Below are 26,144 nucleotides of genomic sequence, written 5' to 3'. Positions count from 1 at the left end.
ATACGGTTTAATGGGGCCGCGGAGCTTCACGGGAGTTGTAGGCGCAGCTCCAATGGGTTCCGCTGAGGCGCGGGGCATGACGGGAGATGCAGTCCCGGCTGGAATAGCGCTCTATGGGCGCCGCGGAGCATGATGGGAGCTGTAGTCCCGGAAGTGGCTCGGAAGGCGCGTTTGGCGGTGCGGGGAAGCGCTTGGAGAAAACTTTTGCGTCCGAGCCGTGTCTGCAGGTGCTGGGGGCGAATGTATACGGCTCGGGAGCACTTGGGGGGAACCTGGGGAGCTGTAACCAGGCTCTTTAGGGCGCGGGGCACGGCAGGAGGTTTGGGCGCGGAACTGTGTTGTGGGATGATGGGAGATGAATTCCCAGGAGTGGCTGGAAGGGGAATCTGTGGGGTCAGGAGCATTCAGGGATCCAGGGACGCTTTGGGGTGATCCGAACGGGTGCTGAGGGGTCACTCGGGGATCCTGAAGGGTCTGGGGGAGACTTATGGGACATATGGGGGGCGATCCCGGGGTTCTGGGGAGCGCAGGGCATATTCCCAGTCCCTCCCAGTTCCTTCCAGCATGATCCCATTTGCTCACAACCACTCCCAGTCAGCCTCAGTGGAGTTGGACTCCCTGCCAGCATGATCGTATTCACCTCCAGCAGAATCCCAGTTCATCCCAGTATAAGTCCTGTTGCTTCCAGTTACCCCCTGCATGCACCCAGGAACTCCCAGTTCCTGCCAGTTGCTCCTGGCATGACCCCAGTTGATCACAGCTGCTCCCAGTCAGCCTCAGCATGATCTCAGTAACTCCCAGTATATCCCATTTCCTACGAACCTGGTCTCAATTGTCCCCTCAATTGTTTCCTACTCACTGCCAGTCTGATCCCAGTATGATCCCAGTTTCCCTCAGTGTGATCGCAGTCTCTCCTGGCATGTGCCCAGCTCCTCCCAGTATGATCCCAGTATGATGTCAGTACACAGCCAGTGCAATCCCAGCCACTGCCAGGATGATCCCAGTATAAACCAGTCCCTGCCAGTGCTGCCACTCCTGGGATCCCCCAGCCCTCTCTGTGTTCCCCCCTCCCGCATCTCCCCAGAGGAGCCCCAAGGGCTGGCAGTCCCCAGCCAGGGTCCCCAGCCAGCCCCAGGTTGGATCTGCAGCCCCCAATTTTCCCAGTTTCCCTCTCCTTTTCCCCGGGCCGGGTTCCCCCCGTCCCCAGCGGGTGGGAGCAGCGGAGAGCCCCGCGCTGCCCATCCCGACCTGTCCCGGCTCCATCCCCGCTCCTGCCGTGGGCTGTGAGGGGTTTGGGAACGGGGCACCGAGGGTGTCACTGCTCCTGGGGGAGGAGGAGGAGGGATGGAAGAGGAGGGATGAAGAAAGAGAGAGAGAAGGGATGGAAGTAGGAGAAGGTGGAGTTAAGGAGGATGAAGAGGAGGAAGAAGAGGGACAAATGAAGATCAGGGGAAGTAGAAGGGACCACGAGGTCGAGCACTCCCTGAATACACAGCCCTCCACCTGTGGGATCATCACCCCCCCCATCCCACAGGTGACCATGGAGGGGGAGCTTGACCCAGATATCCTGGGGGATCCCTGGGTTGGGTTTTATGGGGGGGATGTTTGGAGAATGAAGAACTCCAAAGCTGAGCAGAAAATGCCCCTTGGGGGGCATTGGGGGTTCCTAGTTGTTATAAATGCAATGGCAAAATGAGGTTAAATAAAAAAACAATTTATTATAAAGCAATTTCAATAAAACAAACAACAAAAGGAAAAACCACAATAAAATATATCAACGCAGCGCTGGGTGGACAGGGGTCGATACTCAAAGGTACAGATTTTCCCAAATCCACGAAGGAGGGTTCTCTGTCCTGGGTTTTTATAGGGGTTTTGTGTCCTGAGGCCAAATTTCAAGTAGGCACCATTCAACAACGATCCTAGATGGTTGGTTGAATGGATTTCCTGGCGCTGAGAAACTGAATCAATAGACATTTGGGCAGAGTCTCTTCGCATGTAAAAAGGTTCTGAGTGTCTCTTGATTTCATCTTGGGTTGGGCTATCAGGACGGAGTGGTTGGGTCCGGGTTGGAGCCGATGAATATCTCGGCTGGGCTTCTCTCTTTGTCCAGTTTGATTGCTTCTCCAACTGTGGCTTGCAGGGTGGGGCGTTCAGGTCCCGGTGGTGATGAGTATCTCGTCCGGGCTCGTTCCTTTGTCCAGCCTGATGGCTCGTGTCCTGCTTATTCTCTTAGGTTGATGGGCGCCGGCTAGAATCGTTATCTGGGTGCCGGCTAGAATCCTTATCTCTTGAATGGGTATTTGCTGCTGGGTCTGGGGAGGAATCCTTGGGCCACACTATATTTTATATTTTCTTATATCATTATAAATACAGATATATTTATTTAGGCTTTCACGAATTTTTATTCATAGATACATTTATCACATGGTGGTGGCTGCTGTCAGAGGCAGCCGGGAGGAGCAGAGCCCTGTGTCCCCCAGGACCCCAAAGTGGGGAGCCCAGAGAGGGGGAGTGCCACAATTCACGGGACCCTCAACAGCCTGAAATGGAGCAGGGGGGACTCCTTGGACCCTCTGCACCCCAAAGCAGAGATTCACGGGACAAGGGACCATAGGAATCCAAAAAGCCCCATCATCCCTAAATGAGGAGATGGAAATGGGGGGGACTTTTTGGATTTCTGGCACTCCCAGCAACCTGGGGTGGGCAGGGACTGAGTAGACAGAGGAACCCCAGTGCAAGCATGACCCCCAGCAGCTGGGACAGCGGGGAACCCCTGAACACCAAAAGGGAGAGACCAGAGATGGGGAACTCCTGGGAGGCATTTTCAGGGGTGAATCTTGGTGTTTGGGAGGTTTTTATGGGCCCCAGATACCCGGTAACTTCTAGAGATGAACTTGGGCAGGAGGAGCACCCTAACCCAATGTGCTCGTGCATTATATTTTTCCCCAAACCAGGATCTCTCATTCCCAAACCTTGGCTGGATGGAGGAGGAGGCTGCTGTGAGGAAGAGGAAGATGCCCCAGGACACCCAGGCAGGTGAGGAGGAAGTCAGTGCCCCTTTCCCCCTCTCTCCTGCTCCATCTCCCAGCCCAGCCTGGCCCCCGGCTGCAGGACAACCCCGCTGCCGACGCCGTCCTGCCGGGGACGCACTGGGGGGATCTCCTTCCCCTTCCCTCTGGCACGGAGGCAAATCCCATCCTCTCCTTGTCCTTCCTCCCCCAGACAAGGAGCTGAGGATGGAAACCAGGGAGGAAAAATCCCTGCAGCAGAACCTCTTGGAAGAGGCCGATTTGAGCAGTTCCACAGTGCAGGAATCCAACAGGGAAGAAAAGCCCCGGAGATCCCGCAGGAGGAGGGGCTCCAAACCCATCCCAGGGTGCTCTGAGGAGGAAAGACCCACCCTGTGCCAGAAAGGCGGCCGGAGATCCAGCCAGGGCTCTGAGCTGGTGGTCCATGAGCAGGTTCAGGATGGGGAGAAGCCCTACAAGTGCTTGGAGTGTGGGAAGAGCTTCAGCCAGAGCACCAAACTGCTCTTCCACCGGATGATCCACACTGGGGAATGGGCCTATCAGTGTAGGGAATGTAGGAAGGGCTTCAGCTGCAGCTCCGCACTTATCATCCACCAGTGCATCCACACTGGGGAGAGGCCCTACGAGTGTCCTGAGTGTGGGAAGAGGTTTCGGATCAGCTCCCATCTCCTCAGGCACCAGCGGATTCACACGGATGAGAGGCCCTTCCGCTGCCCCGACTGTGGGGAGGGCTTCAAGCAAAACTCCACCCTCATTGCCCACCGGCGCATCCACACTGGGGAGAGGCCCTACGAGTGTAGGGAATGTGGGAAGAGCTTCAGCTCCAGCTCCTCCCTGACCATCCACCAGAGGACCCACACTGGGGAGAGACCCTATGAGTGTGGGGAATGTGGGATGACCTTCAGATGGAGGTCCCAACTGACCATCCACCAGATGATCCACACTGGGGAGAGGCCCTACGAGTGTCCTGAGTGTGGGAAGAGGTTTCAGACCACCTTCACTCTCCTACAGCACCAGCGGATTCACACGGATGAGAGGCCCTTCCGCTGCCCTGACTGTGGGGAGGGCTTCAAGCACAACTCCACCCTCATCAAACCCCGGCGCATCCACACTGGGGAGAGGCCCTATGAGTGTCCCCAGTGTGGGAAGAGCTTCAGCCAGAGATCTACCTTGACCCAACACCAACAGAGGCACCGGTAAGGGAAGCCCTGTGAGTGCCCCAAGTGCAGGAAGAGCTTCGTGTTCTGCTCCAGCTCCATCCTCCATCAGAGGACCCACATTGGGCAGAGCCCTGATGACCCACGTTCCCAGTGATCTGCGTTGGGAACACAGTGGGCTGGAGGCCATTTTATTTTGGTTTCAATTATCTTTTAATTCATCTTTATCTATTTAGAACAGAGAAATAATGGTAAAAATCAACAAATTCATCAAAGGCATCTAGAGCCTCACATTTTACTAGTGCTTCAAGGGAATCTGGGAGATACTTGGGAGTATTTGGGGGTTGTGGGGTTATTTGGTGGAGTTGTCTCCATTTCTTGGCACTCAAAGAGACAAGAGGGTTCAATCTTTCACCTCAAAACCACTCAATGTCACTGAATCCAACTCAGTACCTCTCCAAAATTATTCAATTCCACAGCCCCTCAGGGTGTGTTGCCTTAAGTTTTAGCTTTCATATTTTTCATATTCTACACTGCCTAGGTTTGTAGTTCATATTATGTGTTAGTGAGCTCTCTTCACAGAGTAGGTAGACAAAACAATTCCTTTTCTAGCTTGATACCAAGGACAGTTGTTACAAGTTCCAGGCCCAAAAGCATAAACAAGGGTGGACTGAAGAGAGAAAACAAGAAGGATGGGACTTCATCATCTGAAGCTGTAACTGGACAATGAACCCAAATATGCAGATGGACCTAAACTTCTAAAAATGTGAGACCTTGTGATCACTTGTCCATTTTTGTGACCATTTCTGGTCTATCTTGGGTGTAGCACTTGCCAGGCTCTTGTACTGCCCATGGTGTATTTAAATTCTTCTAATAAACTTTATTCTTAACTCTGTCCAGCCTCTGTTCTAGGTCAGCCTTCTGAAGGCATCAGGTGGAATGGGGTTGGAAGGGGACTGGGTGAAGTGGGATGCAGATCAGGAGGGGTGAGATGGGCACTGGGTGGGGCAGGATTGTTGGGATGGGGATTGGGAGGTGTGAAATGGGGGAAATAGGGATTGGGAAGGGGTCTTGATGTCCAGCAGGGATGGGATGGGTTGGGGTTGGGACTGGGGAGGTGGGGTGGGGTCTGGAATGAGACAGCCAAAGTTTGGGGATGATGAAGGGAGGGGGAGCCCATTACTGAGTGAGTTTTTATGTGAGGTGCCCCTGCCGAGGGAGGCAAAGATTTAGTTTCAAATTAATATTGTTAAAATGAGAGATGTGGGCAAGAGGGAATTCCATCCCTCTGCCTCAGAGGTTGGGCCCTGCAAGCCCAGGGAGAAACTCCACCCTGGGCCCCTCGTGGGGAGGCAGCCCAGGGATTTCTGATTGGGTTTGGGCCCCTGGGGTTTCTCCCTTGCTGTGTTCCCAGTGGTCCCTGACCTTGAACTCCACCCTGGTTCTCAAACCCCATCTCCCTGCCTCTCTTTGGGGCTGTCTCTGGATCTGAGTTTGTTCCTGAGCTGAATAAATGTTTTCCTGAGCAGAATCCCATCTTGTTGGTGTCCCATGCCTGTTCCTGGTAACTGTGGCCTCCCTGGACATGATCCTGTGGCCCCGGAACGCAAGACCCCACAAAATTGAGACCTGCCCCCAGACCCGCCCAAAAATCCCAGAATTCCCTAAAATTCACCCAAATCCCTCAAAATTCCCTTAATTTCCCTAAAATGCCCTTTTTGTCTCCCTCTAGGACCAGGTGCCTCCACTGGATCTCAGGGACACCCCCCAGGAATTTGGAGGGGATCTTTCCTCCCCTGCCACCCACAAATACCCATTACTTTTGGGAAAAAAATTTTCCCAAAAATTCCTTGGATTCAAGGGGGAGGTCCCCCATTTTTGACACATTTTTGGGGGATTCTCCCCCAAATCTTTCATGGTTTTTTTGCCTTTTTTTGCTATTTTTGATGGTTTTGGCATGTGAGGTTTTTTTGGAGGGGGTTCCCCCAATTTTTTGAAGGGTCCCTCATTTTTTTGGGGGGGAGGGGGAGCACCCTCTCCCTCAATTTTTCCTCCATCCCCCTTCCCCAAAATTTGGTTGGGGGGGGGTGGTTCTTTTTTTTTATTTTTACCTTTTTTCCTCCCTATTTTTTTTCCCTCTTTTTATTTATGTGCACTTAATTTGGGGGGCTGAGGCACAGGAATTTTGGGGAGGGGTCGCGTGGGGAGTGTTGGAAAAGTTGGGGACAACCCCCTCCCCAAAAAATGGGAAAAATCCCAGGAATTCTGGGGTTCCCCCCCCCCCCAAAGTGTGAATAATGTGAAATAAAAAATTCACGTTCTCAGCTTTTTTGGTGATTTTTGGGGAGGGAGTTGCAATTTTGGGGGGCTTCTCGGGAGGGGTCACCGGTTTTTTGGGCAGGATCTCCTGAGTTTTGGGGTGGAATTTGGGAATTTGGGGGGAATTTGGGGGTTTGGGGGAAATTTTGGATTTTGGGGAGAATTTTGGGTCTTTTAGGGGAGGATTTGGGGAAAAAAAACTGGGTTTGGGGGAGAAAATTTGGGGGTTTTGGGGGGAATTCGGGGTCCAGGGGGAATTCTGGGGAGAAGGGATTTGGTTGCTTAGGAGCACTCCCCCATATTTTTGGGGAGGTATTTGGGAGTCTTGGGGGAGAAAATTTTGGCGATTTGAGGTGTAATTTGAGAATCTTAAGGGGGGATTTGGGATTTTGGGAGCATTTGGTGGTTTTGGGGGGAAAATTTGGGAGGTGGGGAGAATTTTGGGGGTTTTAAGGAATTTGGGGAGTTTGGGGGGAAATTTGGGATTTTTGGGGAAATTTGGAGTTTTGGGGGGTGGTTTTAGTCTTGGGAGGATTTGGGACTTTTTGGGGGGTATGGGGGTTTTTCAGTTCTTGGGGGGATTTGTGGGGAATGCTGGGATTTTGGGGGAGGAATTTGGTGGTTTTAGAGGGAAATTCTGTGGTCTTGGGGGGGTTCTGATTTTGGGAAGGGGATTTGGGGAGAATTTTTTTGGCTTGGGGGAATTTCCATTGATGAGGAGGGGTCCTGATCCCAGTGAGGAGGGGCATGTTGGGGAGGCATCCTGAATTTGGGGAGGGGTCTCAGGGGGGGATTCACGATTTTAGGGTGGGGTTTGGGGTGGATTTAGGGGGATTTTCCAGTGATGGGGAGGCATCTTGGGGGTGGGATTTGGGGAAGGGTCTCATCGGGGCACCATCCTGAGCTGGAAGCGGGGGGGGATGTTGGGAGTGGAATCTGGGGAGGATCTCGGGGGAGATTTTCCATCCATGGGGAAGGGTCCCGATCCTGGGGCAGTTCCTGAATTTGGGGAGCAGTCTGGAATTTGGGGGGGGTCTCATTGGGGCAGCAGGAGGGGCTGGAAGCGGGGCACGATGTTGGCGAAGCCGCTCTCCAGGGGGGCCGTGGGCAGCTCCTCGGGGGGTGCCGGGGGTCGCGGCCGCAGGCGCTGCAGCAGCGAGGTCAGGAACAGGAACAGCTCTGCCCGCGCCCGCGCCTCCCCCAGGCACAACAACTGCCCTGTGGGGAGGGGGCGTCAGCACCGCCCCACCCCAAAGGGTCGGGGGTCCCAAAAGGGCTGGGGGTCTCTAAAGGGTCGGGGGTCCCAAAAGGGGCTGGGGGTCTCTAGAGGGACTGAGGGTCCCAAAAGGGGCTGGGGGTTTCAGGGGTTGGGGATTCCAAAAGGGCCGAGGGGATTCCAAAGGGTCTGGGGACTATGGGGGCTACGGGATCCCAAAAGGGTCTGGGGTCCCAAATGGATCTGGGCTACCCCAAAAAGGGTCTGGGGGGTCCCTAAAGGGTCTGGGAGCTTTGGGATTGGGGTCCAAAAATGGTCTGGGGGTTTCAAAGCTGGGGGTCCCAAATGGGTCTGGGGTCCCCACCCCGAGGAATTTTGGGATTCCAAAAGAATGTAGGGCCCCACCACAAAGGAATTTGGGGATTTTTGGGATTCCAGAAGGATTTAGGGCCCCACCCCAAGGATTTATGGGATTTTTGGGGTGCCCACTGGCCGAGAAAGGCACAAAGGCCTCGTTGCACCGGAACTGACCCTGCTCGTCCAGGAAGTTCCCAGAGTCAAACTTTGGGGATTTTTGAAGGATTTGGGGTTGTATAGGACCGAGCTCAGCAGGGGGTAAATGTCTGTGCCCTGTGGGGTCAGGTGTGGGGTCATTGGGGTCATTTGGGGTCAGGTGTGGGGTCAGAGGAGTCCTTTAGAGTAATTTGGGGTTATTTGTGGTAATTTGGGGTCATTGGTGTCATTTGGGGTTACTAGGGTGTAAGAGACAGTCTGAAGTTTCCCTCATCTGCCTCACAACCATTGCAAGAACAGAGACTGAGACCCTGAAGACCCCAAGGGAATTTGTGCAGGGGTTCTGGCCTGGTTGAGGTGGAAGCTTGCCAGGTGATGGTTTGCAGGTGTGCTTGTTGTGCTGTCAAGGTACACTGCCTTCATTCCTGCTGCTGAGCAGGGACTTGTAAGGAGCGGCCTGTTCTGTACCTTACACCTGCTTCCCACAGCAAGGGGTCTCATCACAATAGCCGAGGAATTTCCCCACCTCTTGGCCAGCTGCCCCTCGCTTTGAAACAGACTGTAAAAATGACTTTTCCAAGTTACTTTCTTCAAGAGAGATCTCCCCATGGAAGAAGACACCAGCGACCCTGTCTCATCCGTTGGTAGCTATACCCCCCCCTTACTTTCTTTTTGCATTTTGCCTCTTTATCCCTCTCTCCCTCTCATCTATCACATAACCCTTGTTGCTGGCACTAAAATAAAGGTGCATTAGTGCTGTTGTGATTTAAACTGAAATCCCCTGGTGTCCTTTTTGCACTCTGAGATCAAACGAACCTCTCACAACTTCCACTTGTGTTAGGGGATTGTGACACTCGGCAGCGGGGTGTCCCAAGGTGTGGCTTAGAGCAAATGCTCCACGGCACAAGGATATTGGTAGGCGCACGGTGGAGACAAGGATGAGGAGGAGATCTCCAGTATGGGTTCCAAAGGCTTTTACTCGGCAAAAATATGTACTCTGCTCAGTTTTGGGTGCTTGTCTTACAGCAGCTAGAGAAACTTGCTTTAAGCAAAAAGGTGAGGAAAGAACTAGAATGGACTCCTTTCAAAACCCAGTTGAAATTTTGCAAAAACAATTAGATGAAGAAAGGAATGAGATCCATCTGTTGCCAGTGGCCCAAAGAGAGGAATGGGTTAAAAATTCAAAGAATGCTTATTCACCAAAGAAACAGTGGAGAGGGAAACCCCTCTCATTAATCAAATTTACCCTCAAAAAGAACTAACTGATGAAAAATTGCGGGGAGCACTGCTGTCCTAGCTTGAAACCTTTAATTAAAACAGAATATAATCATATCAATGAAGAAGATCTTGATTTGCATACAATCACTAAAGAAATCCTGTACACTGCTGCTGAATTGGATGAGCTGAAAAAGGAGCACGGGCGTCTCCCTCACGAGTCAGAGACAGAACACATACTGCATCTCTCACCGGAGGAGATCAGATTTGACTGACAGAACAAGAAGCCAGTGGGTACTGGGGACATGGGGTCTTCTCAACAGCAGGAGACAGATGTAACCCGTGGTCCCTAACTCAGCACGCAGCTCATTGGGTAGCAGGGCTTAATCCATTGGAAAGGGGAGACCCTGTAGCTATAGTTGGTACTCCTGACCAACTACTGCAAGACATGCACAAAGCTGCCTGCTTGCAAATGATACATGACAGAAAATTAACTACTGGCTATGAATCACCAATGCAATTACCTGGGAAATGATGACCCCTTTAATTCGAGCCCTTCCAGAATCACATAAACCTACAGCAATTTTCCTTCAAAAAACCATAGCAGCTAGAACTCCTGTTGTTGGCACTCAAATAAAAGTGCACTATTGCTGTGATTTAAACTGAAATCCCTTTGTGTCCTTTTGCACTGTGAGATCAAATGAATCTCTCATGATTCCCGCCGGTGTTAGCGGATCATGACAGAGCTCTCAGTAATCCAGGCAGCAACACAGGCAGCAGGACACAGAGGACACTTCCTGGCTGGGACAGGGCTTGTGGCTTCAGCAGAACCACCAAAGGCCAAGGGGTTTCTGGCCATTTTCCCTGCACCACTGCATGCCTGGGCAGCTTGCAGAGCACAAGCCCCCTTTTCCCCCTCTTCCCCTATGCCCCACACACCCTGGGCAGCAAAAGAAAGCTCCTGGGAGTCTGTCTATTATAACATATCCTATATTATTTACATACTAAAGCAAAACAAAAAAGAAAAGAACAATCTTTGAAGGAAACAAAGTCCCTGCTGGCTGCTCATGTGGCCCCAGCAGACACAGCCTCCCAGATCAGCTCTCTGCAGAGCTCCAGCAGCGCAGCCAGCTGAGGCCCGACAGACGAGGCCGTGACCTCCATGCCCTGCGGAGCTGATCTCGCAGCCTCTGGAAGGTGGAGATAGGAGCGTGGTCTCCTGCCCTGAGAAGGCACAAAGTCTGAAGTGCCAGGCTTCCAACCTCCAGGCTGCTGTCACATGCTGTGTCTTCAAGGGCTGGAAGAGAGACGGACAGAGCCACGGTCAGATCCCAGACCTGCGGGGGCCCACGGAGAGCCCCCTGCCAGGGCCATCCCATCCGGCTCTTGCCATGGCCAGCAGGGAGCAGGGACCGAGGGGATCAGCCCGAAGCTGCGGCCACGAATGCCCCACGTGCCCCTGAAATCTCGGTGTGCTCTGCCCACACCGCCCCTCATCCACACAGGGAGCAGAGCCCTCCACAGCCAGGCCAGGGCTTGCAGCTCCCCCCGACAGCCCCGCTGACAGCCCGCTGCCCTCACTCACCCTCACAAATGAGCAGCATCTCTTTCTTCTTCTCCCTCAGGTGCTGCCCGGCCATCCCTGGGAACACAGAGCCTGTCAGGGCCCCGGCGGCACAGCTCCCTGCCAGCGGCGCTGCCAGCCCTGTGGCCACACGCCCTCCCGCCCCGGCAGGGCTCAGCCCGGGCCCTTGCCGCATCCTGACTCAGCCCAAGGGCACGGCTGCCAGAGGCCGGCAGCAGCCCCGAGGGCAGCCGGGGCTCCAGGGCGCCGGGCCCGGGTGCCGCTGCCGGGGCAGCAGCCGGGGCCGGGGCCGAGCTGCGGCGGGGCGGGGAGGGAGCCCGGGTTCGTGGCTCACCGATGAACCTGATGGCCGCCTCTTGCAGGGTGTCCTGTGGGCTCTGCAGGTACGGCAGGGCCCGGCGCAGCTGCTCGGCCGCTCGCTTCCTGTCCTGTGCCAGCTGGAGAGAGCGGCAGGAGGGAAGGGTTGGTGCGGGCTCTGCCCCTCGGCCGGGCACTGCCTGCGGCCAGCCCCGGCCTCCCGTGCCCGCCCAGCCCTGAGGCCCGGCCAGCAGCCGCTGGCGCCGGGCTCTGGAGGGGGCAGAGGGCCGGCTGCTGCCCGGGGAGCCGGGGTGTCACCCCTCCCCGCATCCCCACTCGGGGCCAGAGGAGCCTGGAGAAGAAGCCATGTGGCCCAGGGAAGGGAGCGGCGTGTGGGGCGCAGGCTGGTGCCCCTGGGTGCAGCACCGGGCAGGGGCCACAGCTGCCAGCCCCACACACTGAGTGCTGGGGCCGGGGGGCTTCTCAAAGTTGAGGCTTCTCCAGGCTGTCCTTACCAGACACTCGGCAAACTTCACCATCTTGTCTTTTTCCACCAGCTGCTTGAGATTCCTTCTCTTAAGGAACTTGGCCACACGAAGCAGCGTTTCCCGAGAGACCTGGAGAGCAGTAGAGATAGTAGCACAGTCCAGGACACGTGTTACGTGTCCCTTTGAGAAGGCCAGGAGGAGGCTGCAGCCTGGGTGGTGACCAGGGCAAGAGGCAGCTAAGCCCTCTAGCAGGGGGACACCAGCAGCCCACAGCTCCTCACCTCTGCCACGTGCCGGTTTTCATCATGGTAGTGGAATAATAGTGGACATAGGCTCTGGCACAAAATTGACTCAAGGGGCTTTTTTCCCTTGGCTACTACCAAATCCATCACCTTACAGAAAAGGTAAAGGGAGAGGAGCTGCACTTGGCTGTTGTCCTGTAGAATAGGAAAAAGACTCAGCTGCAACTACTCCAGGCTCACTTGAACAATGGCTGAAAAATCCACAGGGCAGAGTTTCTGGGCAGCAGCCAATGCCCGTGGCTGGGGGCACAGACACTTACATGGTTAAAGAGCAGCAGGAGTGCCTGAGCCAGCTTTGGGGCAGTGCTCCTGGATATCAGGATGTATTTGTTCTGGAGCACATTTTTGAGCACAGAGAGGGACATGCCGACCACATCTTCATCTGCATCGCCCAGCAGCTCAAGAAGGCTTTGAGACTGGCTGCATATAGGTCTGGCCTGTGTGGAACACAAGGCTGTGCTGGGAAACCATGAACGGCTGCAGAGCAAACACCACCCTGGCACTGCAACCCCACCCTGCTGCTGCCAGGCCCAGAGGCCAAAGGCCTGTCCCAAAGCACTCAGGCAGGTGAGGCAGGAGAGCTGGGAGCAGCTGCCTCAGCTCCTGAAGCCCAGCCAGACCAAGGAGCTGCTTTCCCCAGCACAGCTTCAGCTGCTGCCCCGTTCTCACCATCAAGGGATACTCGCTGAGCACCACGAGGCCTCTGAGTGCCAGGCGACGCTTCTGCCTGCACTTGCTTTGCAGGTGCCTTGACGCGATCTCAAGGACACTGTCACCACATTCATGCAAGTCCAGGCAATCCAGGACCTGAAAGGCACAGGGCAGTGACAGCCAAGGGACACGGAGCCGGCCGGCAGGAGCCTGGAACTGTGCAGGGCTGGGCCCAGGCAGCAGCACAGGGCACGGGTGCCGTCCCAGGCAGCTGTGGCTGTGCAAGGGGACAGGGCTGGCAGGCAGCTCAGCGAGGTAGTGCTGGCCATCAGGCTCACCTCCACAAAGAATGCCAGGAAGGGCAGATCCCAGGGTGGCTCCTCTCTGCTGAGCAGCCGGAGCAGGCGGAGAGCAATCCCAGAACACAAAGAGAGGGAGGCACCGTGCATTTCCCTGTCAGAGGGAAAAGGCACCAAGACCCTGAGTTGGAGGGGCAAGAGACCGGGACTGATTCACAGAGATCCGGTCTTTCCTCACCACACTGGAGGGGATGGGGGTGCTTTGGGGGGAGGCACCTTCTGGGCACCCTCAGCCAGCATTTTCCAGTCTGCTTGGCCATCCCTCAGTGACAAGGCCCTCTGTCCCAGGACCACAGGGACTGTGTGAGGCACCCCAAGCACAGGGCACAATTTCAGAGGCAGTGGGGAGAAGGGGGTCTCACCTGGCCAGAAGACCCACAGCATAGTGCTGGGTGTCAGCACAGAGCAGCATGTCCCAGCCACGCTTGCATCGCATTTCCATGATCACACTGTCACACCGCAGTCGGAAGAGCAGAGCCTTCATGGCCTGCACTGCAAACCTGTGTGCAGAGCAAAGCCCAGGTCACACTGGGTGCACTGGTGCTGGTCACAAAGGCATTGCAAGGACAGGAGGACTGGGACCTGTTGGGGTTGCTGGGAAGGCGGTGTTCCTCCTGGCATGCTCTCCAGAAGCTGTCAACTTCCACTGGTGGCATCAGCTGTGTGGTGATGACAACATGGAACAGCAGAGCCACAAACAGGCGGGCGGAATAAAGCATCATCGCCTCGCGGCACTGTGGCATCTGGACAATCACCCAGAGCACCAGAGTTGCCTGCAAAAGAAGCACCCAAAGACAGCGCTCAGTGCCGAGGTGTCCATGGGGCAGGGCCCGAGGGGAGACACAGGGGGAGCAGCAGGCCTGGTACCCCCTGAGCCTGTCCCTAGCCCAGGTTTCAGCTCAGGAACTGAAGCAGATAGAGAGCTGCTGGAGAAGCAACGTCTGGGTGATCAAAGGCCAGCTCCAGGAACTCACAGCCAGAGCAAAAACATCCTTGTTGTCTCCATCAGAGGTGCAGATGCTGTGCAGAGGCCAATCCTCCATCACACAGAGCAGTGTTGGCAGCACTTTCTCTACTGTTGGTCCCGATGAGGCTTGTTGAGGGTTAGGTGTTCTTTTTTTTGTTTTATTTTGTGTTCTGGCCTGCCCAGGGAATTTTTACCCATTATGTGCTGGGACAACCTAACTACCGGTACTTAGGGGTGCTCACAAAGGACAAAGAGTGGCCGGGCCCAGGGTGGGGGGGAAGGGGCAGAAAAGGAGGGTGGGGACAGTTTTTAGCTGGCTTTTCCTCGGCTTCGGGGAAGGACGTTTGTGTGCTGGGTCGTGGAGCTGCTGCGGTGGAGAGAAGGGAATTTCGCCATCACCCAGACAGAGCTGCTGCTTCTTCTCCTCCTCCCCTCTTTGTTGGTGGCCTCGCACCCCCTGTCCTGCCGGGACGTGTGGCAGTGCCAGGCACCGCCGTGGAGCTGCTGATACACCTCATCCACCAGCCCAGGATCTCAGGTCATCCCTGCTGTTCCAGCTGAGTGTTCCTCAGAGCCCTGCAGGAGCACCAGGACTGACTGCCCGAGGGGTTTGTGAAAACAAAGCCTCTCCTCCATCCCATCTCAGCCGAGAAAGCTGTCACGGGGTCCCTGGTTCTGTGTTCTTGTTATTGCTGTAGTTATTGTTTGTCGGTTTGCCTGGTTATACTAGTAAAGAACTGTTATTCCTATCCCCAGATCTCTGCCTGAAAGCCCCTTGATTTCAAATTTATAATAATTCGGAGGGAGGGGGTCTACATTCTTTCATCCCAAGGGAGGCTCCTGCTCTCCCTAGCAGACATCTGTCTTCTAGAACCAAGACAAAGCCCTGAGGAATTGGGTGTCAGAGGCCACAAGCAGCCCCCAGGCAGTCGCCTCGTTCCTGCCACCCGCAGCTCTGTTGCTTCCCCTGAGAGACTGCCATGCCTGCGGCAGAAGCCCTCGAGGCTGGGCCTCAGCAGCCCCGAGGTGCCCAGGCTGGGCTGGCTGGGGACAAGGAGGGCAAGGAGGCCCTGCCAGGCCACGGCCACTGGGTGCCTGCGATAAGGGGCAGTGGGCAGAGGCAGGGCTGGCGGCCAGCCCAGGCCCCCGCGCCTGCCCAGGCCACGGTGCTGAGACCGAGGCTCCCCTGGCACAGAGCTCTGTGTCTGCACAGCTTCTGCCTCCATGGGGAGGGTGGTGATGTCTCCTCGAGCAGCGCTGCTGAGTCGCTGCTGCTGAAGCGGCTCTGGACAGCGCAGAAACAGCAGCAGAGCGTGCACAGGAACAGCCCTCAGGGCTGGGCTGGAGTGGCCAGGATGCCTCCTTCTCTTGCAGGAATAACAGAGATGATGGACACAGTCCCTTCAGTATGTATGTTCTATAGGCCGTAGTTAGATTCTTCTGTAAATACATTTCTTAGATTGCAATTGTTATAGAGGTCCTTTAATTTGTAAATACATTTTATAGATTGTTGCTATGAAGGTTCTTATAAAGTAAATACATTCTGTAGTTTGTTGTTGGTGGTGGTGCTGTTGTGTAAATAAATCGTCCTTGTTTGTCACAGGCTGTCTGTCTTTGCATTTGCTTTGGGCACAGGCAGCATTTGCACAGTTGTGGTTTCCCCTTGCCCTGGGTTCCTGAGGCTGGAGGTCCCTGGGGGTGCTGGCACAGCCACCCTGGGGCTGGGTCCCCGAGCACAGGAGGGAACCACTGGCGGCGCTCCCAGCACTGGGCAGCGCTCGTGTTCCTGGGCTGCTGCAGAGCGCTGTCCCCAAGAGCAAAGCTGTCACCAGCAGAGAGGGGGCTCTGACAGGAGCAGCCCCTGCAGCAATGCAAAGCAGGCAGGAAACCTTCTGCCACCCTTCCTGCTGCAGCCACAGGGACTCCTGGGCTGAGAGCTGGCATCAAGCTGCAGGGATGCAAAATCCACATTCAGGCTCTGAAGGCCTTTATGGCCTTGGGAATTGCTGGAGCCAGCATCTGGGGAGCAGCTTTTGCAGCTGCAGGGGCTGATATTAAGGGCTTGGAGCCCCCAAAAGCTCTGGCCCTCCTCTGCTTTGCATTGCCCCGTGCTCAGATTGTTCAAGGGACAAAAGCCAAGCGAGGGGATCCTGCCCTGCTTGTGTTTCTGCTGCTGGAACACGGGCTGAGACATCACAACTCTGGGGGCAGTGATGTTACAGGAGTCCTGGGACCACTTCCATTAGGGCCTGGAATGGTGGAATCCTGGAATGGTTTGGCTTGGGCGGGACCCTAAAGGTCCTCTTGTTCAGCCCTGAGCAACCTCCCACCTCAGCAGGTTGCTCAGGGCCCTGTTCAGCCTGTCCTTTAATGCCTCTCTGCACAGCCTGGCCAGGGCCTCACCCCCCTCACACCAAAGAATATTTTCCTAACATCAAATCCACTCCTGTTCTCCATTGGAACCCATTTCCCCTTGTCCTGTCACTACAGTTCCTCACAAAGAGTCACTCTCCCACTTCTCTGTAGCCCTTTCACACCCTGCAAAGGTGCTGCTCTTGCTCTCCTGGCTGCACGCGAGCATCACAGCCCCATCTCCTCAGCAGCCATCCGTGGCTTCAGATGTTCCTAGAGCAGGGCACAAATCAACTGCAGCCCTGCTACTTTGGTTGGAGCCTCCCAGTTGTATCCTAAATGAGCTGCAGAAATGCTCAGGTGCTTCTGTGACTCCAGTGGATACACACAAATGGTTGGCTTGGGATAACAACAGCCCTGTTTTCTACTGCCACTCTTGTGTTGGAGGTACCAACACTGGCTTGTTCCATTTTATTGGAGTGTCCTAGTTTGACACTAGGCTGGACACCAGGCATACTGGTGCCGAGGCAGTGAGATAATGCTTCAGCTATGCAAAAAGCTGGATGCAGAAAGAATTAGTTACTTTGGAAAAGGGTATGTGAATGAAGAATTTTTTGGAAATCAGCAAATTTAGCATCGGCAGCCCAGGGGCTCCTTCTGCTGCCCTGAGCCCACAGAGCAGGGCAGCCTTTGCTGATGGTTTGAGCTGTTCCTAAAGATCCTGTTGGGCTGTCTGAGACACTTGGGCCAAGGCATTGCTTCCAACCTGGGCCACTTTGGCTGGGCTGGGTGGAGCCCCAGGGCAGGGGGCAGCGTGTGCAACGGCCCTTGGTGACACGGTGCAGCATGGTAACCGTGGAATGGAACGGGACAGGGTGTCCAAGGGCCCTTTGTGACATGGGGTGACATTAGTGTTGGCAGTGACACAGCCACGCCACAGTGCTTGGTGCACGTGACAGGGCAGGACGGGACAGAGTGGTGCTGTGAGGAGCCCCCGCACGGCGCACTCATTCCTTGCTGACCCACAGCCTTTCCGAGGCGTTACTCCTGCAGGTCACCTCGAGGCCAGACCACAGCACTCGGTGACCTGCAGCCTTCCCGAGGCTTCACTTCTGGTGAGGTGAAGCACCACACTTCTCAGGTGTGCTCGAGGCCAGACCGTGGCATTTCCTCACCGCGGTCCTTGACGAGGAGTCTCCTGTCCTTGTGGCACGAGCCCCTGAGACCTGAGTGCAGGACTTGCTGTCCTGCAGCCTTGCCAAGACTTCACTCCTGCAGGTGCCTTCCAGGCACGGCTGCAGGACTTGCCAACTCAGACCTTTTCCGAGCCACCTCTGCTGCAAGTAGCCATGAATCCAGGCAGTGCTGTTGAGCAGAGACCTCCAAGTGTCCCCAAGGTGACCGGGGTGAAGGAGGAGAAAGAAGGCCCTGGGACTGCCCCAGCACAGCAGCCTGGAGAGCTGGAGCAATTCCAGCCACCGCAGGAGGGTGAGCGGCAGACCTGGGCCACAGGGCTGGTGCCTGCAGCCAGCTTGGCCTCGCCCCATCCCATCCCATCCCATCCCATCCCATCCCATCCCATCCCATCCCATCCCATCCCATCCCATCCCATCCCATCCCATCCCATCCCATCCCATCCCATCCCATCCCATCCCCTGGGGACACGCCCATGGACAGGACAGAAGTGGGGCTGGGGCAGACACCCTGGAGCTGTACTCTGTGCCCTGGGGCATCCCGGGGCTGTCCCTGCCTGGGGAGTGCAGGGCTGGGCTGTGTTCTCCGGCCTCTCCCGCAGCCCCTCAGCTCTGGCTGCGCTCGCTCTTTGCCAGGAGCAGCCATGGAGCGCACTCGAGAGCAGGGACGCAGCCGTGGCCTGTTCCGCACAACAGCGCAGGTACCTGCAGCCATCCCCAGCTGGGCTGGGCCTGCTGTCCCTGCTCAGCCCAGCACCACGCTTGGAGCACTCCATGCAATGTCCCTCATTTCTTGCCCTTCTGCTGCAGATGATTTGCAAATTCATGAAGAGAATTCGGGAGGAAGAGACCAGTGCCATGGGCACTGTGGTCAGAGCATACTCTCCCATCTTCAAAACCAAGACCTGTGCTGCCCTGCTGGACATGCTTGTGGAGGAGGGTCCTTCCAGTCCAAAGCAAGTAAGCAGCCTGTGGCCTGGCTTCCATCCTCCCAGGAATTGCTTGGCCACGCCAGCTGCTCACTGTGAGCCTTTGAGGCTGTGGCAGTGTGGTGGGAAGGGAAGCACTTCTCTGGGAAGCTGGGCACATTACTCCCGCTGGCAGCTTTCCAAGTTTCCCTGTGCCTTCTCCAGGTGCCCAGCATGGTGAGGTACATCCACCAGTGGCTCGAGGCTAATGAGTTTCCTGAGTACAATCTGTGCAGGCCCCTTCTGGATCTTACAGAGGCACAGCCTGCTGACGTGGTGATGGCTCTCCTGCGTGTGGCCCCATCGTGTGACAGGTACAGGGCCCACGTGCCCAGAGGGCTCAGGGCATCACCCTGCACAGCCTGGCCCAGGTGTCTGACAAACAGAGGATTCCAGGGTCCTGTGGCTCCTCCCTTTGTCAGCCCTGGCACAGCAGCCCCCGAGCCTGCTGCCGTCAGGGGCCAGTCCCCACAGGGCTGGGCTGCCACTGAGGGGCAGGGGGCAGAGGCAGGGCTGGCAGCCAGTTCAGCTCCCTGCTGCTGCCCAGGCCACGGTGATGTGTCCCAGACCCCCCTGACACAGAACTCTGACCCCACAGAGCTGCTACCACCATGTGGAAGAGCATCATGTGCTCATGCAGGGCTGCAGAGCCGGCCATGCTGATACTCCTCGATGTGCTGGGCAACTGGCCAGAGCACAGCATGTGCACCTCCGATGGGGACCACACGGCTGTCCCTGCCCTGGCTGTGAGTTTCTGCAGCTGACCTTTGCTCACCCCAAGGTCACCTCTCCCTCAGGTCTCCATCCTCCCTCCTCCTATGGCATCTCCCTGCCTCAGGCACTGGGCTCAAACCTGGCCTAGAAGCAGCTCCAGGGCCACCAGGCTGGCTGCTGTCCCTACATCTCCACTGGCCTCTCCCTCCCACCCTCAGGCCCTGCCACATGGACACCTGGGCACTGAGCGCTGACTCGGGCTGCTCTGTCCTTCGCAGGCAACTGTGGTGATGTGGAAGATGCTGCAGCTGCCCTGTGTCCCACATGCAGTGGCAGTGTATTTCCCCCGCCTCTTGGTGCATCTGCTCTTGCAAGTGCTCTTCAGCACACTGGATATGCCAGAGGAGGTCGATACCTTCTGGAAGAGATGCCAGGAGCAACACGGCCTTGCCATCAGCCCCAACAGGTGCTCCATGCCAGTCCTCCTGTCCCTGCCATGTCCCCAGGGCAGGAGCCCGTGCTCCCAGCATCACCTGGGCTTTGCTGTGCACACAGGTTTGCAGTGCAGACCCTGAAGGCCCTGCTCTGCCGACTGCACTATGAGGATGTGGTGGCGGCAGTGGAAGACGAGTGTGGCTGGGACACGCTGCTCTGTGCTAGCACGCACCACTGTGCCGTGGCTGTGCTGGCCAGGTGAGCTGCCCCCAAACAGCGTTTGTGCCCTGTGCCTGGGGTGCCCCACACAGTCCCCGTGGTCATGGGCCAGAGGGCCTTGTCACCAAGGGATGGCCAAGGACACTGCAAAAGCCTGGGAGAGGAGGGTGCCCAAGAGCAGCTGCCTCCCAAAGGGCCTGGGTCCCCTTGCAGGGTGGTGGAGAAGGGCCAAGCTCCTCCTGTGAGTCAGTCCATGGAGAGGTTTGTCCCGCTGGCTCAGGGTCTTGGTTCCTTTTTCCTCCCGTCAGAGCAATGCGTCACGTGTCCCTACCCTTGTGTTCTGCGATTGCATTCTACCTGCTGGGGCTGCTCAGCAAAGACATGGCACACGGGGATTTGGCCGCCATGGCGTTCCTTGTGGAGGTGAGCCTGAAGGCCAGCGCTGCCTCGCTGAGCTGTCTCCCAGCTCTCTGCCCTCTCGGTGCCGCAGCCGCCCGGGACGGTGCCCACGCCCTGTGCTGCTGCCTGGGCCCAGCCCCGTGCGGTGCTGCCCCATCACCGGCCTGTGCTCTTCAGATGTTGGAGTGCCTGGACTCGAGTGAATACCGTGACAGCGTCCTGGAGATCACATCAAACAAACTGCAGAGCGAGTGCAGGGAGAGGCGTCGCTTGGCACTCAGAGGCCTTGTGGTGCTCGGCAAGAATTCCTCCATGGTGAGAAGGGGGCAGCGGCTGCCGGCGTGGGGCTGGGGAAGGCAGTGGCTTGCGCTTGGCTGGCCTTTGGGCACTGAGGCAGCTGCTGCCAGCTCTCCTGCCTCCTGCCTCTTGCCTCCTGCCCCAGGGCTTTGGCACAGGCCTTTGGCCTCTGGGCCCTGTGGCAGCAGGGTGGCATTTCACACACTTGTGTTCCACACAGGCCAAAAGAATGTGGAGCCTGCATGAAAGGCTCGTGGAGCTCCTGTGGGAAGATGACAGCGATGTGCTTGGGATGAGCATTGCTCTCCTCAGCCGTTTGTTCCTGTACAACGCTGGCCCGATAACCATCCCCCTCGGCCTGCAGCTGGCTGAGGCGCTCCTGCCGCTCTTCGACAATGTAAGGCTCTGTGTCTCCAGCCATGGCCGCTGGCTGCTGCCTAGGCACTGTGCCCTGTGCATTTTCAGGCTGTGCCCAGGTGGGCCTGAAGCAGCTGATGCTGAGGTCTTTATTTCTTCCTTTCCTACAGGATGATAGCCAGGTGCAGCTGTGCTCCATGTTCATCTTTCAAGAGATGATGGATTTATTGCCAAAGGAGGGAAAAAAGGCCCTGAAGTCCCACGTGCAGCAGAGTCTGCTCCCACTCTCCCTGCACTGCCATGACGAGAACCAGCGCGTGGTTGATGTGAGGACTCGGCAGCTGCCGTGGCTCCCTGGCAGGGCGCTCAGTGCCTCCTGCTCTGCTGCCTCGCAGGCTGCAGCTCCCTCCTGCTCTTGGTCCAGGGACATGGGTCCTGCGCCCTGGGCTGTGGTGCCATCTCTGGGTCTCTGCTGCTCTCCAGGCCTCCCGGGAAACGCTGCTCTGTTCCGCCCGATTCCTGAAGAGGAAGGATCTCCAGCAGATGCTGCGGGTGGATCAGAGCTGGAGGTTCGGCGAGGGCCTGGTAAGGGCGGGCTGGAAGCCCCAGCCCCAGGCTGGAGAAGCTCAGTGTGTGTGGCTGGCAGCTGTGCCCTGCCCAGTGCTGCACCCAGGGGCGCCAGCCTGTGCCCCACACGCTGCTCCCTTCCCTGGGCCCCGCGGGCTCTACTCCAGCCCCCTGTGGCCCCGAGCCGTGTGCCCATGGAGCCCCGGCCCAGCTGGCCTGTCGGGCAGGGCGGCACCGCGGCTCCCCGGGCAGCAGCCGGCCCTCTGCCCCCTCCAGAGCCCGGCGCCAGCGGCTGCTGGCCGGGCCTCAGGGCTGGGCGGGCACGGGAGGCCGGGGCTGGCCGCAGGCAGTGCCCGGCCGAGGGGCAGAGCCCGCACCAACCCTTCCCTCCTGCCGCTCTCTCCAGCTGGCACAGGACAGGAACCGAGCGGCCGAGCAGCTGCGCCGGGCCCTGCCGTACCTGCAGAGCCCACAGGAGCCCCTGCGAGAGGCGGCCATCAGGTTCATCGGTGAGCCACGAACCCGGGCTCCCTCCCCGCCCCGCCGCAGCTCGGCCCCGGCCCCGGCTGCTGCCCCGGCAGCGGCACCCGGGCCCGGCGCCCTGGAGCCCCGGCTGCCCTCGGGGCTGCTGCCGGCCTCTGGCAGCCGTGCCCTTGGGCTGAGTCAGGATGCGGCAAGGGCCCGGGCTGAGCCCTGCCGGGGCGGGAGGGCGTGTGGCCACAGGGCTGGCAGCGCCGCTGGCAGGGAGCTGTGCCGCCGGGGCCCTGACAGGCTCTGTGTTCCCAGGGATGGCCGGGCAGCACCTGAGGGGGCAGAAGAAAGAGATGCTGCTCATTTGTGAGGGTGAGTGAGGGCAGCGGGCTGTCAGCGGGGCTGTCGGGGGGAGCTGCAAGCCCTGGCCTGGCTGTGGAGGGCTCTGCTCCCTGTGTGGATGAGGGGCGGCGTGGGCAGAGCACACCGAGATTTCAGGGGCACGTGGGGCATTCGTGGCCGCAGCTTCGGGCTGATCCCCTCGGTCCCTGCTCCCTGCTGGCCATGGCAAGAGCCGGCTGGGATGGCCCTGGCAGGGGGCTCTCCGTGGGCCCCCGCAGGTCTGGGATCTGACCGTGGCTCTGTTCGTCTCTCTTCCAGCCCTTGAAGACACAGCATGTGACAGCAGCCTGGAGGTTGGAAGCCTGGCACTTCAGACTTTGTGCCTTCTCAGGGCAGGAGACCACGCTCCTATCTCCACCTTCCAGAGGCTGCGAGATCAGCTCCGCAGGGCATGGAGGTCACGGCCTCGTCTGTCGGGCCTCAGCTGGCTGCGCTGCTGGAGCTCTGCAGAGAGCTGATCTGGGAGGCTGTGTCTGCTGGGGCCACATGAGCAGCCAGCAGGGACTTTGTTTCCTTCAAAGATTGTTCTTTTCTTTTTTGTTTTGCTTTAGTATGTAAATAATATAGGATATGTTATAATAGTCAGACTCCCAGGAGCTTTCTTTTGCTGCCCAGGGTGTGCAGGGCATAGGGGAAGAGAGGGAAAAGGGAGCTTGTGCCCTGCAAGCTGCCCAGGCGTGCAGTGGTGCAGGGAAAATGGCCAGAAGCCCCTTGGCCTTTGGTGGTTCTGCTGAAGCCACAAGCCCTGTCCCAGCCAGGAAGTGCCCTCTGTGTCCTGCTGCCTGTGTTGCTGCCTGGATTGCTGAGGGCTCTGTCATGATCCGCTAACACCGGTGGGAATCATGAGAGATTCATTTGATCTCACAGTGCAAAAGGACACAAAGGGATTTCAGCTTAAATCACAGCAATAGTGCACTTTTATTTTAGTGCCAACAACAGGAGTTCTAGCTGCTATGGTTTTTTGAAGGAAAATTGCTGTAGGTTTATGTGATTCTGGAAGGGCTCGAATTAAAGGGGTCATCATTTCACAGGTAATTGCATTGGTGATTCATAGCCAGTAGTTAATTTTCTGTCATGTATCATTTGCAAGCAGGCAGCTTTGTGCATGTCTTGCAGTAGTTGGTCAGGAGTACCAACTGTAGCTACAGGGTCTCCCCTTTCCAATGGATGAAGCCCTGCTGCCCAATGAGCTGCGTGCTGAGTTAGGGACCACGGGTTACATCTGTCTCCTGCTGTTGAGAAGACCCCATGTCCCCAGTACCCATTGGCTTCTTGTTCTGTCAGTCAAATCTGATCTCCTCCGGTGAGAGATGCAGTATGTGTTCTGTCTCTGACTCGTGAGGGAGACGCCCGTGCTCCTTTTTCAGCTCAGCCAATTCAGCAGCAGTGTACGGGATTTCTTTAGTGGTTGTATGCAAATCAAGATCTTCATCATTGATATGATTATATTCTGTTTTATTAAAGGTTTCAAGCTAGGACAGCAGTGCTCCCCACAATTTTTCATCAGTTAGTTCTTTTTGAGGGTAAATTTGATTAATGAGAGGGGTTTCCCTCTCCACTGTTTCTTTGGTGAATAAGCATTCTTTGAATTTTTAACCCATTCCTCTCTTTGGGCCACTGGCAAGAGATGGATCTCATTCCTTTCTTCATCTAATTGTTTTTGCAAAATTTCAACTGGGTTTTGAAAGGAGTCCATTCTAGTTCTTTCCTCACCTTTTTGCTTAAAGCAAGTTTCTCTAGCTGCTGTAAGACAAGCACCCAGAACTGAGCAGAGTATATATTTTTGCCGAGTAAAAGCCTTTGGAACCCATACTGGAGATCTCCTCCTCATCCTTGTCTCCACCATGCACCTACCAATATCCTTGTGCCGTGGAGCATTTGCTCTAAGCCACACCTTGGGTCACCCCGCTCCCGAGTGTCACAATCCCCTAACACAAGTGGGAGTCGTGAGAGGTTCGTTTGATCTCAAAGTGCAAAAAGGACACCAGGGGATTTCAGTTTAAATCACAACAGCACTAATGCACCTTTATTTTAGTGCCAGCAACAAGGGTTATGTGATAGAGGAGAGAGAGAGAGAGAGATGGAAAGAGGGATAAAGAGGCAAAATGCAAAAAGAATAAAAGGGGGGGGTTATAGCTACCAATGGACAAGGCAGGGTCGCTGGTGTCTTCTTCCATGTGGAGATCTCTCTCGAAGAAAGTAACTTGGAAAAGTCATTTTTACAGTCTGTTTCAAAGCAAGGGGCAGCTGGCCAAGAGGTGGGGAAATTCCTCGGCTGTTGTGATGAGACCCCTTGCTCTGGGAAGCAGGTGTAAGGTACAGAACAGGCCGCTCCTTACAAGTCCCTGCTCAGCAGCAGGAATGAAGGCAGTGTACCTTGACAGCACAACAAGCACACCTGCAAACCATCACCTGGCAAGCTTCCACCTCAACCAGGCCAGAACCCCTGCACAAATTCCCTTGGGGTCTTCAGGGTCTTGGTCTCTGTTCTTGCAATGGTTGTGAGGCAGATGAGGGTAACTTCAGACTGTCTCTTACACCCTAGTAACCCCAAATGACACCAATGACCCCAAATCACCACAAATAACCCCAAATTACTCTAAAGGACAACTCTGAACCCTCACCTGACCTCAGATGACCCTTCTGGCCTTACACCTGACCCCACAGGACACAGACATTTACCCCCTGCTGAGCTCAGTCCTATACAACCCCAAATCCTTCAAAAATCCCCAAATTTTGACCCTGGGAACTTCCTGGATGAGCAGGGTCAGTTCCAGTGCAACGAGGCCTTTGTGCCCTTCTCGGCCAGTGGGCACCCCAAAAATCCCATAAATCCTTGGGGTGGGGCCCTAAATCCTTCTGGAATCCCAAAAATCCCCAAATTCCTTTGGGGTGGGGCCCTAAATTCTTTTGGAATCTCAAAATTCCTCGGGGTGGGGACCCCAGACCCATTTGGGGCCCCCACCCCTGAAATCCCCAGACCATTTTTGGACCCCAATCCCAAAGCTCCCAGACCCTTTAGGGACCCCCCAGTCTGTTTTTGGGGTAGCCCAGACCCTTTTGGGACCCCAGACCCTTTTGGGATCCCGTAGCCCCCAGAGTCCCCAGACCCTTTAGAATCCCCTTGGCCCTTTTGGGATCCCCAACCCCTGAAACCCCCAGCCCCTTTTGGGACCCCAGTCCCTCTAGAGACCCCCAGCCCTTTTGGGACCCCCGACCCTTTGGGGTGGGGCGGTGCTGACGCCCCCTCCCCACAGGGCAGTGGCTGTGCCTGGGGGAGGCGCTGGCGCGGGCAGAGCTGTTCCTGTTCCTGACCTCGCTGCTGCAGCGCCTGCGGCCGCGACCCCCGGCACCCCCCGAGGAGCTGCCCACGGCCCCCCTGGAGAGCGGCTTCGCCAACATCGTGCCCCGCTTCCAGCCCCTCCTGCTGCCCCAATGAGACCCCCCCAAATTCCAGACTGCTCCCCAAATTCAGGAACTGCCCCAGGATCGGGACCCTTCCCCATGGATGGAAAATCTCCCCCCAGATCCTCCCCAGATTCCACTCCCAACATCCCCCCCACTTCCAGCTCAGGATGGGGCTCTGATGAGACCTCTCCTCAAATCCCACCCCTGAGATGCCTCCCCATCACTGGAAAATCCCCCCAAATCCACCCCAAACCCCGCCCTAAA

At 56.6% G+C, this 26,144-nt stretch overlaps 1 protein-coding gene and 1 pseudogene across 1 annotated transcript; one reads left to right on the top strand and one right to left on the bottom strand.

The window, feature by feature from the left end:
- The window catches only part of LOC131586342 (uncharacterized), a 448,419-nt pseudogene that overhangs the window by 175,934 nt on the left and 246,341 nt on the right, over positions 1-26,144 (bottom strand).
- On the top strand, positions 3,226-4,735 carry LOC131586235 (zinc finger protein 239-like). Its single transcript, XM_058853127.1, has 2 exons — positions 3,226-4,113; positions 4,728-4,735. The coding sequence occupies exons 1-2, from the start codon at positions 3,237-3,239 to the stop codon at positions 4,733-4,735; spliced, it is 885 nt and encodes a 294-aa protein (XP_058709110.1). The 5' UTR covers positions 3,226-3,236.

This window comes from Poecile atricapillus, chromosome 19 (genome assembly GCF_030490865.1).
Source record: "Poecile atricapillus isolate bPoeAtr1 chromosome 19, bPoeAtr1.hap1, whole genome shotgun sequence".
NCBI classification, from domain to species: Eukaryota; Metazoa; Chordata; class Aves; order Passeriformes; family Paridae; genus Poecile; species Poecile atricapillus.
Note: the sequence above shows the minus strand (reverse complement) of the source record. Positions and strands in the feature narration are given on the sequence as shown.